The 14398-nt window shown below is 41.4% G+C and overlaps 2 protein-coding genes across 5 annotated transcripts in view; one reads left to right on the top strand and one right to left on the bottom strand.

Moving 5' to 3' along the window:
• Positions 1-538: 538 nt before the first annotated feature.
• Positions 539-3782, bottom strand: LOC133416040 (uncharacterized). Its single transcript, XM_061702665.1, has one exon. The coding sequence runs from the start codon at positions 3695-3697 to the stop codon at positions 1886-1888; it is 1812 nt and encodes a 603-aa protein (XP_061558649.1). The 5' UTR covers positions 3698-3782; the 3' UTR covers positions 539-1885.
• A 1360-nt stretch (positions 3783-5142) lies between these two features.
• Positions 5143-14398, top strand: part of septin8a (septin 8a) — a 40881-nt gene continuing 31625 nt past the window's right edge. For all 4 annotated transcript variants that reach the window (XM_061703473.1, XM_061703472.1, XM_061703474.1 and 1 more), the window contains exon 1: positions 5143-5304. In XM_061703473.1, the coding sequence (XP_061559457.1) occupies positions 5275-5304 (30 nt within the window). In that variant the 5' untranslated portion in view covers positions 5143-5274. The remainder of the gene's footprint in view (positions 5305-14398) is intronic.

Raw genomic sequence — 14398 nt, 5'->3', positions numbered from 1 at the left:
TGCTGAACTTCTTTTGGAACTTGAGATTTTTCAATTCCAAAGAAAAATACATTTTATTTTTCATTTAGATCCAAAAATACTTGTACATAAAAATAAATCAAAACATTAAATTGTTTTGATAAAAAGCATTTTAATTGTTAATCATTTGAATTTGATATTGCAATAATGTAATATTTGTATTTATTTTTATTTGAAATTAAAATAATGAAGTACATGCATTAATAATTAGTAGTATCACAAATATTGAAAGATACAAATTATTGTCGCCTGAATTTACTGAATGTTGCAATTAATTTGATTTGTAAAAAGTGATAGTGAAGTGTTAAATATTAAATTGCTATTATTACTGATAAAAGCATAGCAATTGATTTATTTAATTTTAAAAACTGAATTTGAGATTTACATAATAAAAAAATCTAATAAAAATACAAAAATATAGAAATATTGAAAATTCAATTATTTAACGTTCATCACGTTCCATCAATCCCAACAAACCTATAAGAAACATATAAAACAAAGAAAAATGGAGAGTCGTTTATTGATTGGCACAACAATCGTAATTTGGATCTTCACCTTCATAGTCTCCCGCGTAATGCATATGCCTTGTTATTATTTACCAATAAATTATGACCAAAACGATATATCATGGCTTCTTCCTTGTCCCATGCCCCAACAACATCCTTGGCGTAGGTATTTACGTCACGTTAAGTTACGTTCCGACAGATCCCTTTCATTTGTAATATCACACGTGGCTGCAGGGAGACGATGCCTTCAGGGACAATGACTAACTGTGAAACACCTTGAGTAGAGCCATGTGAATCACTGCTGAATCACATTCACATGTAAGTCACACTGCTTACAACATACAAGGCCTTCACACAAAAAAAAATGAAAATGTGGCTAGTTAACACCTATAGCTGCCAACACTAAAAGACAAGTATGTTATGATGTTTTTTTTTTTTATGATCAAATGATTTGTGGTTTTATTCTCTCTTAATAGTATAGTAAGTCTTTGATTATGTATCCTGTATTATATTGTCTTGTAGATGTATTTTACTGCTTTTTTACATCATGGCCAGGGGACTACAGATGTAAACTAGCCTTCTGGCTAATTCTGGCTTTTTTAACCATGTGTATTTCATGTGTTTTATGAAATTGCATTGTCCCCTTTCAAATAAACTGATTAATAATAATAATAACATATCCGCAGACCTCAGGAAAGGCACTAAAGTGCAAAATAAGTGTTTTTGTTAGCAGGCTACTTCCAGGTTCATTGAGCATGACAAAATAATAATAATATACTGTATATATATTATCATGGGATGCTTCTATTAATACCATAGTTACTCAAACTAAACCTGTACCTTTACTTTCTTAATACAAATATTGATATTTAACGGTAGCGTATCGATGCTGTATTATAATACAATCTCACGACACTTTGCCATTAGTATCAGGATACTCTGTTTGTGCGATAATCGATGCGTTGGAAATTAACAACAGACGGTATGTCACGATGTCATTGGGATTCTTTTCGCGTTACTATATTATGATATTTTTAATGTTCTGCCTAATTTTCCAACACCGCTACGATTTTGTGTTTATTTTGTCAAAATAACTTATTAAATAAAAAAAAATATAGAAACAAAAACAATAGGAATGGGCATCATACTCAATTAGGGGTTTCCCCCAAAATCGGAAAATAGGCAAATTCACCAATCCTGAACCGTGAATATGCGAGGATTCACTTCAACATAGTTCCTTGACACCAAGATGCCACAAGATGGCACTAAAATAATGTTTTTTATATTAGAGATGGTTTTGGCCTGAGCACAAAAATTCTAATACATGAATGCTGAACAGCGACTATGCAAGGATTCATCTACTAGAAGGGACTCCATGCAAAAGCGTCCGAAGCAAGTCGTTGCCTGAAGGCGTCGTCGTGTCGTTGGTCCTGGGGGTCGTCCCCCAGCGAGTAGAAGGCGGGCCTCTGCTTGGGCTTCTTCCGTTGGGCCGACAGGTGTGGCTGGAACAAACGACTTATGGAATGCAGACCCTTGGACAGCTCCGGGAAAATCTCAGCCTCCTCAGGTCTGTGGGGGGCTTGCTGAGATTTGGGTTCACCCAACATCTCTCTGATACTCTGCGCGGCATCCGAGTGCAGGTAGTGGTACGCTCTCTTGCCGTCGTTGTCCCTGACCCTCACGTCCGCGCCGTACTCACCCACCAGCATGGCCACCACGTAGTCTTGCCGGTGCAAGGCGGCCACGTGCAAGGCCGTGTAGCCACCGTGGGTCCTGGCGTTGATGTCCACGGCCGCGCCGCCCTCCCGGGACGTGTCCAGGATCTTTACCAGCATGTCGCTGTTGCCGCACTTGGCTGCCCAGTGCAGGGCGGTGAACCCCGACATGAAGTCTCGCTTGTCAGCCAGCTGGCGGTCCCTCAGGAGGAGCCCGTAGACCTGGCTCCAGTGGCCCGATGCGCACTTGACCAACCACTCGTGCTCCGACGGCTCCAGCGGCACCGCCGACGGGATTCTGGACTCGTCAGACACCTTGGCAGGCTTCGCTTTGCTTCGTAAGGGATCCACTTTGGGGGGCTCGTCCAGGTCGGGTTTCTGTTTGGGGAACTCGGCCCTGCTCGTGGGGGGCATCCTCAGGGGTAAAGCATATGGTTTTGGAGCCACCTCCACATTCTGGCTCTGCTTGATTCTCATGTCGGAACATTTGCTCCTCTGCAAGGCTAGCTCGAAAGGAGAGAGATGTTCTGTGCGTCCCTGTTCCTGTTCAGCTCTGCTCTTTGAGTTCCCTCTGGACTCAGGTAGACCCTTCCCCTGCTCACCTGTCTGTAAGCTCTCTTGCTCTTCCTTTTGAGCAGATCTCTTCGGGTCCTGCTTCTTCTTCTCCCATTCCTGTCCAGCATGTCTCTTTGCATTCACAGCAGTCTCAGATAGACCCTGCTCCAGATCACCTGTCTGAAGACACTGCTCCTCAGCATGGCTCTGAACATCCAGAACAGTCTCAGTTGGGCCCCGCTGCAGCTCGCAATTCTGTTCCTGTCTCTCACGTCTCTGTGCATTCACAACATCCTCAGATTGACCCTGTTCCTTTTTCTTTGGACACTGATCCTGTTCCTGTCCAGGAAGTCTTTTTGTGTTCAAAACAGTAACAATCGGACCCTTCTGCTGTTCCCCCGTCTGGCAACGATGTTCCTGTTCCTCCAGGGTACGTCTTGCAGTCTCAGGTGGACACTGCTCCTGCTCACTTTCTTGTTCCTCTCCACAAAATCTCCCAGTCTCAGGTTGACTTTGCTCACCTGTCTGCAGGCTCCCTCCCTGCTCATGTCCAGCGCAACTCTTGGAGTCCTCGACATTCTCAGGTGGACACTCCTGCTCCTGCTTGCCTCCCTGTTCCCTTCCAGCACAGCTCGCCGTCCCTGCAGGCTGTCCCTCGTCCTGCTGTGTCCCCGTGCGGCGGTTGTAGGCCTTCTTGAGCAGCACGTACGGCACGCCGTCGTCGTCCCGGCTCACGTACGCGACGCTGTTGACGAGGCTCTTGAAGAGTTCCCTGTTGCGAGCCTTCTCGTCGCGGTCGTCGCACTCGAGCGCGCCTCGAAAGCTCGCCAGCAGCTTGGCTTTGCTCACACGGCCGCCCGCGGACACGAGCACGGAGACAACGCTCTCTCGGCTCAAAGACATCTTTCTCCCCCCTCGAAGGAAATAAATGAAAGCGAGGACGAGTCTTCCTTTCCTGTGGCGCTGTCAGTGCACCTTGACCGGCTCCTCCTCCTGCTGCTGCTGCTGCCTACCTGCGTCTTTATGTGACGTCGTTTGAATGCGCAACTTTACATGCAAGCAAGGGAATACTGTACAACTTTTTTTTTCTTCTTTGACATTGCAACTTCTATTCTTCACTTCAAAATCACAACTTTCCTTTTTTTGATAAAAAAAAAAATTAAATACAACGAAAACCTTTCAAATTGACAAGATGCATTCAAGTAAAAAAGGTAAATTCACAATTAAAAGGAAACAATACAAATATCGAAGGTGTATCAAAATAAAAGCAAACTGTTTTGAAATGAATACAAATTAAACTAACCTTTTAATTTTATACAAGAAAAACACAAGACTTTAATTCATGAAAATGAATAAAACATGTTGATATTTAATATCTAAAGCAGTAAAAATAATTAAATTAAGTGCACATTTTCAAACTAAAACGTATCGAACTAAATACGAAATCCCAATGTTTATTTTTTAAATAAAAAATAAAAATAACCTCTCAAATGTTAGTAGTGTAGCAACTTTTTTTTAATTTAAAAAAAATCTCGTCTCTATCGTGGATCAAAGAGATTTCGAGAATACTTAAAATTTTTTTTTATTTTTTTTAAAAAGGATTTTGTTGGAGCACATCCACGCTCCACGTCCACAACATTGGGAACACCTGCACCATATAAAAATGAGCTCCAACATGAGAGCTGAATTTAAGTCTTCAAAAGATGTTAGAAACACCAGTTTGGAACCACAGCAAACATAAAATACTTAAACGAATGCCTCTTTGACAGTGTCAATCAAAACATGGACCTGCATTGTGCAGGTGTGCCTAATGAAGTCGCCATTGAGGTGCATTTTGAGACCATACTATTGGCGTGTGACCTTATTGATCAGTCGAAAACATGTCAATACAATTGAAAGCGATACATTTTGTAAACAGCGCAGAGTTCTTGTTGATATGTCCACTAGTGACACACATTTTTGTCCAGCTCCTGTCGTGGCTTGCAGCAAGCAGCATCGTCACATTCTTTTTGGACGAGGAGTGGGAAGTTCCCGACGAGCCGCCATGTTGGGACGGACCCGCTGACAGCGTCCCGTCCAAAGATGTCAGCGGAAGGCGTCGAAAGAACGTGCACTGCTTCGCCCAAAAATCAATCAGCAAAACCACGTGTATTGTTTTAAATGAGTTACTGTAAGATAAATAAAGATTAATTGAAGACGCGTATAACTTAAATTTATTTCTGTTTTAAATGAGTTGTTTTTAATGTGAATTAAGTACTTGAAGGGGTGTGTGTAACACTCAAGGCGGAAGTGGAGGGAATTGGCTTGTCGAAACGACGCAGGAGTGACGTGTGCGGTAGTACTCTTGCCTGTCCTTCCTCTTTTATGTCAGCAGCAGGCGAGCAGCATCAAGCGAGCGACGAGGGCAGCTTCCCTTTCTCCCCCCACTTCCCAATCACTCAATCCGCCTCAGCACGCCCAAACACCGCACATTCCGCACCATGGCTGCCACGGACGTGGACGCGTTTTCGGTGAGTAAACCCCCCGTCCCAAGGTGGTGTCTTCTCGTCCTTTGAAGCTGCCTAAAATAAATAAATAAATAAATAAAAAAACGTTCGCGAGAGGGATTTACGGAGAGTGTTAGCGGGAGTGTGGCTAAGCCTCTCCCCCGCCTTCGGAGCCTCCAATGTGGGGCTGGCTGTGGGGGCTCTGCCCACACGGTGGAAGTGCTGCGCGCAAGCAGGTTAATACAAACACATTACACCTCTTTTTCGCCTTTATGTTTTTGTTACGTTTGGCTTGTTAGTCTCTCTACATACTCGCATACGGGTGTTATTGACGTGGGTGTTGTTTAAAAAAAACAAAAAAAACAAACAAACAAAAAAAAACATTTACTGCATTGGAATCCATGTCATATGTGAGCTAGCTAGCAGGTAAATGGCTCCAGTTTTACATGTGACTGGCTCTAAAGTGCATTATAAAGACGTCTCCAATCTGCTTTGCATGTCAACGTTTTGACTAAGGCCTGTCAAAATGCATTTAATCCTCTTCTGTGAATTATATTGTGAAAAAAGCAAAACAAGGACTTCTGTATAGAATTCGTGCATGTCTCAGTTTGTCCAAAAAGACAGGAATGCATCTGCAATATGTCATAAAATTGGTGGCAATAAATCACCCAGTTTTAGCAGTGCATGAGAGATTCATGGAATTATTAACATTTACAACTACCTGTTTGTCTTGTAAATATAGAATAGTGTCGTAAAATAAGATGGATGAAATGCTGTTGTTGTGACAGATGTTCAGGAGTTCCATCATCAGTGTGAAAATAGTCATTATATTCCCAGAATAAAGACTTATTTCATGAGAATAGTGCTAATTATTCTGAGTATTATGCAGTGTTGGGAAGATTACTTTGGAAATGTAGTTGGTTACAATTACAAGTTAGTAGTTTAACTATTTCAATTAGTTTCTCAAAGTATTACAACTAATTACACTTTATTACATTTTGATTACTTTTTTGTTGAATGAATGCATCAACTGGACCCTTGGATGTTTCCTCTAAAAATTGCATTAAAACCACAGATTATTTTAGAATTAACCACATATTTTGCTCTTTACAAAAATATTACACTGTTAACAAAACATAATGGAATGTAAATACATAACAATATATCTTTTTTTGTTGCATTATATGTTTACAACATGTGGAAAACCACCATACCATACCATGTTGACCTAATGACAAAATGTGCACAATTTGGACAATCTCTCTTCATATGACAACCCAGATATAATCTTCCATATAAAGTAAAAAATATTAAGATGTCATTTTGTGTGTTCAAAAGTTTAACTATGAGTCTAACCTTTTCAAAACCTCAGACGAACTAATAGTTTGCACCACAAGGTGGTGCGTCGAGGTCATAGTTGGAAAAAAATGTCACGTTTGAGACTACGGCAGAATGGCATGTGAGCAGAGAGCCAATCACAAGTGTCAACTTTTGTAGGAAAAAATGTCAGTGCAGTAGCGCCTCTTGTAACTAACTATCCATCCATCCATCCATTTTCTGAGCCGCTTCTCCTCACTAGGGTCGCGGGCGTGCTGGAGCCTATCCCAGCTGTCATCGGGCAGGAGGCGGGGTACACCCTGAACTGGTTGCCAGCCAATCGCAGGGCACGTAGAAACAAACAACCATTCGCACTCACAGTCACACCTACGGGCAAGTTAGAGTCTCCAATTCATGCATGTTTTTGGGATGTGGGAGGAAACCGGAGTGCCCGGAGAAAACCCACACAGGCACGGGGAGACCATGCAAACTCCACACAGGCAGGGCCGGGGATTGAACCCGGGTCCTCAGAACTGTGAGGCTGACACTCTAACGAGTCGCCCACTGTGCCGCCTCTTGTAACTAATGTAACTAACATTGTAATCATGGAAATTTTCAAAAGAAAATTTTCTCCTAGTAATGTAATGGAGGACAGTCATATACATTTTGTAACTAAATTACATAATCACATTACATGTGATTAGTTACTCCCCAACGCCGCATGAGCACTTGACTTATGGGTTTTTCAAAATAAGTAGGCGTCGCTCGTCAATTTTTTTTTGGCCTTGATTCCCGAGAAAAAAAATTGAGATACTGCGAGTGCGAAATGGTGGCAGCGAACTCAACTCCATATCAAGGCGCAGTTTGACAGATTGTGAACATTTCTTCAAAAAGAGGCTTCTTTTGACGTTTACTGTAAACAAAAAACAAAAGAGTGTATTGATTAATCATTTGTGTAACTTTGGAACTTTTTATTAAAAAGAAAAAAAAAACCTCACATAACATTGACTTTTTTAATTAATTTAACTTGTTACTGTCCGAAAATAACTTGTCTCCAACATTTTTTGTAACATTATCTCATCTCTATTCTTGTCATTTGGAACTATTTGTATTATTTCAGTGTGTCCCGAATACTCCTTGTAACTTAGTGGCTTCTTTAAGGTTTTGATGCATGCTTGTGAAGTGGACAGTAGGCAGGAGTGAGTTTTAAGGATAAAGAGATTAAGCGGAAGCTGTGGGATACTCCTCCTTGTTTGTGCAACACGTCTCTGAAAAAAAGGAACTGGATCTAAAGCAGTATGTGTTGCTGAGCTTCCAGCACACACACAGTAGTACTGCTGACTGGGATTTTGCAATATAAAATTGGGGCATTGATTATGGGGGGAAAAATGCTGAGAATGCAGAGCAGCAGGCCAGCGGTAGCGGCTGCACAGCTGGGGCCCAACTGACTTCCTGTCTCTTTTTGGGAACTAAGTTAGACCATATTGAACACCGACGCCAGTGGTTTAAAGGGCACACGGCTATTGATAGGGTCGTGTAGTTGGCACATATTGTGGAGCGAGCGTAGATTCGGCATAACTTTGTAGGCCACACGAGGTGATCGATGCAGCCAATTACCCAGTGTTGTTTTCTCATTGATTCGGGCCGAGCGTGGGCCAATGTTTAACAGCATGCTGCTCATTTAAAGAAGCCCCTCGAGTGATGTTTGAACACGCAAAACATGCCAAGTTTGCAGAATAATGTGTGTCAGAGTTACATCTAGGAATAATCCAATTAAACAGTACTTTAATGCAGTTGTCACATTCTAAGAAGTAAATAGAGTACACTGGAAACAAAATATGGTGACACATTTGAAATAGTGATGCCTCTTAATACGAATGTGGCAAAGGTCATACAGTAATAAATTTTATTTATTTTGCGCCCTATTACTTTGAAGTTTTATTGCTTAATGTTTTCATCCGCAAGTAATTGACACTCCCCCTAAAAATGTTTGTAATTGCCTATAATGTTTTAAACCATAAATATACCACAATCTATGATCCCAAAACATCCATCCATCCATTTTCCGTACCGCTTTATTCTCACAAGGGTCGCGGGCGTGCTGGAGCCTACCCCAGCCATCTTCGGGTGAGAGCCTGAATTGGTCACCAACCAATCGCAGGGCACATATAAACAAACAACAATTTGCGAACACATTCACACCTGAGGGCAATTTAGAGTCTTCAATCAACCTACCACGCATGATTTTGGGATATGGGAGGAAACCGGAGTGCCTGGAGAAAGCCCACACAGGCATGGGGAGAACATGCAAACTCTAGGATTTGAACCCCGGTCCTCAGAACTGTGAGGCAGATGTGCTAACCAGTCGTACATAGGCCCAAAACAGTTTAAAATAATTTCAAACTCATCTTACGCTTTTAAAATAAAAGACTTACAGATGATTTGATATAAAATAAATGCACCTATACATGAACTTGCTAAAAGACTAACTTCCACGAACAACCTAGGCTAAACTCAGCTCCTCCCTGACATACAAAGGTTGCCTCTCAGTGGAGATGAATCACTCCAACACTCTTCCATGACACCAATGTGCACCAGGGGTTAAACCGATTAGTCGACTTTATGACTCCGCATCGAAGTTTGCAGTTGACTGATTGCTAATCGCCTGTTTTGGGCATCTTGTCTTCCAGTTGGCCAATTTACTTTCACCTCGGGACTGGCGGCAAGGAATGAGGGCAGCGGCGCAAAGTGAAGCTCCATTCATGTCGCCAAAATGTTATGTCCACTAATGCACGAACAACAATGTGTGCTAACAAGAACTGTATTCAGCATAGAAGTTGTATGACACATCCATCAACATCACTACACTTTTTACGACACCGACGTCAGTGTATATGTAATTATGCTACAAGTGTGTGGAAACATTTGACCAAAAATGAGACCGGTAGCCCAGTCACTTGCTAAATCTATGTCTATCCTCAAATATAATAAAAACACAAATGAAATCGAAACAGTGAAATAGAGAAATACCTTATTTTTTGGAGCCTGACTGTGGCTCTGATGTCCTGTCTAACAATATGCTATTCGGTGGAACACAAGATGAGACTGGCTGATTTGTTGAAGAAGAAACAAATATGCGCAGGGCACCTACTAATTAAAGACAACAACATTCAGCATAACGGTAAATTAATTTGTAATCATTTGTTTTTATTTGTTTCTATACCAGTCTGTCCAAATATGTCCTTACAAGAAACCGGCCAGTGGCAAAAAAAAAGGTTCATGATTGGACCGCTTTACCGTGCTGAGAAAATGTCTGTCGTCATCGATTAATCGACTTAGACTCGACTTTTATCACCTTAGTGTCTGTAATTGTTCAACACCTAATCTTTACTATGTTTGCATTTAGACAAGTGAGTTTTACATTGAATACCATAGCTGCGTATAGATTCCACACGCATTAATGCTGATAATTGAATTGTGAATAGTGAATCGCCAATATGTGGGGGGATGACTGTATACCTAACTGTCATACAAGTATAAAGCGAAGTTTACCACTGTCGAATAAAACTAAAAAAGAAAAAAAAAATAAGACTACTCACTTAAGACCCCAGATTGCTAGAATTATCAAGTGTTGTGTATTGTATAACTATTTACATTATGTATGTAATTGATAATTAATTGTCACTGAACTGAAGTCTGAAGAGATTTGCTGATTTCACACGTGATGATGGTTTGAACCTTTGTTTGACATTTGAGGCATATTCTTTCTTTACAGAAAAAGTTAAGTCCAAATTGTACCACTTTTACCATGATTCATGGTCTCGGCCCAGCCACATTCTTTGGTCCCCAAGCATACTTTGTCGCTGTTATATAAGGAAAAGCCCTACAACGTAGTCACTGTGGAGGGTGCTTACTGACCCTAAAGACTATTGTCTCTCTCTCTCTCCCCCCGTTAGGCCTGCTTGCAATCTGGAATTATCATCATGAGCAACTTAAGGCAAGAAACAGTGGAGTCATGCCATGCCACAAGATGCTTGCAACAGTCATTTGCTTATATGGGGACTGTACACCAAGTTGTGTTTATATGAAGATGAATTCTCAGACGTATTCAAGAACTTAATTATTTAACACGTTTGGGTCAGACGGCATGCGCTGCATACAGGATGTAGTGTGTCAAAAGTGATGCATTGCGGTGCTTATAGGGCGAACATGCCACAAGTCCCTCGAGGCGAGCTTGTCAAAGTCGATGTTGTGCATGAAGAGCGACATCCATGCTGCTGCCGCCGCTTTGTGAGTGAGTCAATAACGATGTATCGAACAGGTCACAGGCTCTCAAAAATCCAGAAGTCGACCTCAAGATAATGTTGTCCAGGAAATTTTGATTGAATGTATTAAAAAAAAAAAAAAAAAATACAGTAAAATAATCCTTTTTCATTTCGATTTTTTTCCCCTCAATAGAAACTAATGGAAATTGAATAAATCCATTATGAGTTCAAACTGTAGCCTTTTATAAAATGTGTACAGACAACTTTAACTATCGTAAAATTCTAACTAGGGCTGAAACTATTAATTTAACTGCAGTACTACAACAGCGCGCCTATGCTCGCCAAAACAAGGTATCGAAATTAGGTAATTTAATATAGCCTACCACTGCTAATTTCTAGGCTTTGCACGAGCAGGATTTTTGGGACCGATCAGCGAGTTTTAAAAAAACGATAACCGATCACCGATCCGATCACAAGATGGAGGAATGTGTCTATTTAAATGACCTGTTGTAATGACTGTGTGTATTTGTGTACTTAATTGCTCAAAAAATTATATTTACAATAAATAATGTATCTCTGTTCAGAATCATGTTCAATGTTCATCTATTTATGCCAGTGTGGCATAGTGACAGACAGAACAAAGTCTTCTTTTAGATGGCAGGAAGGCGGCACGGTGGATGACCACACTTCTCATATGAAAAATAAAAAATAAAATATTCCTGTATAAGAGGCGACTGGAGACTGGTTCGCACATCTTCCTCACAGTTCTGTGGACCGGGGTTCAATCCCTGGCCCCGCCTTTGTGGAGTTCTGCGTGGGTTTTCTCCGAGCACTCCGGTTTCCTCCCACATCCCAAAGACATGCGTGGTATGTTGATTGAAGACTCTAAATTGCCCGTAGGTGTGAATGTGAGTGCAAATGGTTGTTTGTTTATGTGTGCTGGCAACCAGTTCATGGTAAAAACCTAAAAACACACTATGAAAAGTCACTTGGCCTCTAGCAATTTAATGGAAAGCGGGAAGAAGCTGTTGGAATATCTGCTGGTTTTAGTTTGCATTGATCGAAAGCGCCTGCCTGAGGGAAGGAGCTGGAAGAGGTGGTGTTTTCAGTTTTCTGTGACTTTTGAAGATTCTGGCATATATTTCCCCAAATTTTGGGTAAAAAAAATGTACAAGTTCAGAGGCATTTGACTTTGGAAGCGCTACGTACTTATTCGCGGGACGGCGCAGGATGAAGACTGCCTGGATGGTGGATTCTTTCACTAGTCACTGGCCTAGATCATTCAAATATTTGATCTGGCGCTTGGCTATGAAGTTTTTTTTTGTTCATCATTGAGGACAATTGGAAGGCACTCACATATTTTCACATTCAATCTCTTCCACATGTTTTTTTGGCTTCTGAACTGTGCAATCTCATCTTCCCCAGCCAGTCAATCCCGTCCCATGTGCTCCAGTAAATCACTGGAAAACCACATTGTAGTGTATCCACGGAGGGGGAAAAAAAGGCGCTATTTTCTGCTTAATTGACAGTTCCATAGATTCAGACTACTGTATTATTTTTTTTACTGCTTTAAATGCATTCTTTACATGAGCAGTGAGAGATTAAAATAAGTTTTCTGGTCATGATTTGTATGTTTTTATCTCTTTCAGTTCTGCGGTAGTGGCTGTAAAGTCTCACGAAGATAAACATGTCTGGTTAAACAATTCCCTCACTCATTTATTTTGTCTTTCCCGTGGGCCATAGATGAGCGAGGGGGCGGGGCGACAGCGACACATGAAAATTGCGTAACAGGAAAGGGAGGACATGTCGTTTAATAGAGAAAAATATTTTTGTGTCATTCCTGTTACCCGACATGTATTGTAACTGTCCAGTGAAATGCATGTATCTCCCATTGTAACTGTCCAGTGAGAAGCATTTATCTCTAAATATTATTATTTTTTCTTTTCAACTAAGACAACAACAACCAATCAATCACAAAGTGATTTTTTTCCCCCCTCCCTCCCATCTCGTCATTTAAACTTTGGAGATGTGGACATCACAAACACACTGGACAAACCAGGTGCATTGTTTCAAGTGTTTTAGCACAAGTGCTAATTCTCAACGTTTAGCCATTAGAGGCAATAATAACTCTAATAATATAACTTTGCTGTGTTGAAAAGCAAAGTTTGTAAATATTGCAATGCCCACAAGACTGGTAGAAAGGGAATAGAATGTGGTTACCTATCCTAGCAAAAGTAGCGCAGTTAAGTTCTGCTATTGTGTGGGTTCTACATTTTGTTTGAAGTCATGTATGACCTTTTTAAGAGTGGTTGGAATGCAAATTTTGCCCAGAATAAAAATCTACAGGATTTGTGAAAACACATACTTTGTCCAATATGATACCAATAATGAATTATTATTTTATGTTTAATTGATAATTTCCCAATTCTGGCTCAGGGAAATGTAATCAAATGTTCATCCCTAATTCCAACCAAACAGGCCCTTTTTTCCACTGCCTGTTGAAGCTGGGATTTTTCCACCTTTTTTATGGCCCGTGTGGAATGCAGTGTTGTTTTGTGAAAGTGCACACAGCTGCAGTATATCCCATCTTCACTGCATTCTGTGTAAAAGGTAATCCTTGATCAATTATCTCCTCTTTCGTCGATAACCACTTCTTACAAAAGACATAAAACATCCATGAATGGATGAGAAGGGTGAGAAGCTCGGTCATCCGGGAGGATCTCAGAGTAGAGCCGCTGCTCCTCCATATCGAGAGGAGCAAGATGAGGTGGCTGGGGCATCTGATGCGGGTGGCTCCCGGACGCCTCCTTGGTGAGGTGTTCCAGGCACGTCCCGCCGGGAGGACTACCCGGGGACGACCCAGGTCACGCTGGAGAGACTACGTCTTTCAGCTGGCCTGGGAATGCCTCTGTATCCCCTGGAAGAGCTGGATGAAGTGGCTGGGGAGAGGGAAGTCTGAGTGTCCCTGCTAAAGCTACTGCCCCCGTGACCTGACCTCGGAAAATCGGTAGAAAATGGATGGATTGATGAATGGATGTTTTTTTTTTTGGGGTATTTTTGTGACTGTGGCGACGTAAGTGGAAATGTAATTTCATCCCTCTGTATGTTCCACATATATTGAGGACTGCCAATGAAATGCTACCATACCATAATATCATATTCCAATGTGGCTTTTTAAGAGGACTGTGATAATGTTAACTTAACTCACAAGTGCAGGTTATTAGCCCTTAACATTCAACATCCACCACAACATTTCTGTTGTCATCCATTAGTAGCATGACTTGAAAATGTTCACTTGATGATATGTGGCAGCTAAGAGGACACTTGCATAAATCTGCATGATGGTCCTTGGATGAGACGTGCATGTGCTTTTGTCCTCGAGGTTATCGGTGGCCTTCTCCCCTCACACATTTGAATTATGTCCTGAGGGTCTCCAGAAGCCCGCCTGATCTAACATCTGTTCTCGACACCTCATGCTGCTCCTGTTGCGGTCCAGTTGGGCTTCATTTTCCACCTTGCTAAGCAGCCACATCAGA

This window comes from Phycodurus eques, chromosome 17 (genome assembly GCF_024500275.1).
Source record: "Phycodurus eques isolate BA_2022a chromosome 17, UOR_Pequ_1.1, whole genome shotgun sequence".
Taxonomy (NCBI): domain Eukaryota; kingdom Metazoa; phylum Chordata; class Actinopteri; order Syngnathiformes; family Syngnathidae; genus Phycodurus; species Phycodurus eques.
The sequence above is the reverse complement of the archived record's forward strand: the minus strand, read 5'-3'. Positions and strand labels throughout refer to the sequence as shown.

Bases quoted from the DNA above. Each gene is read 5' to 3' on its own strand.
- LOC133416040 (XM_061702665.1), bottom strand. From the start codon at position 3,697: ATGTCTTTGAGCCGAGAGAGCGTTGTCTCCGTGCTCGTGTCCGCGGGC.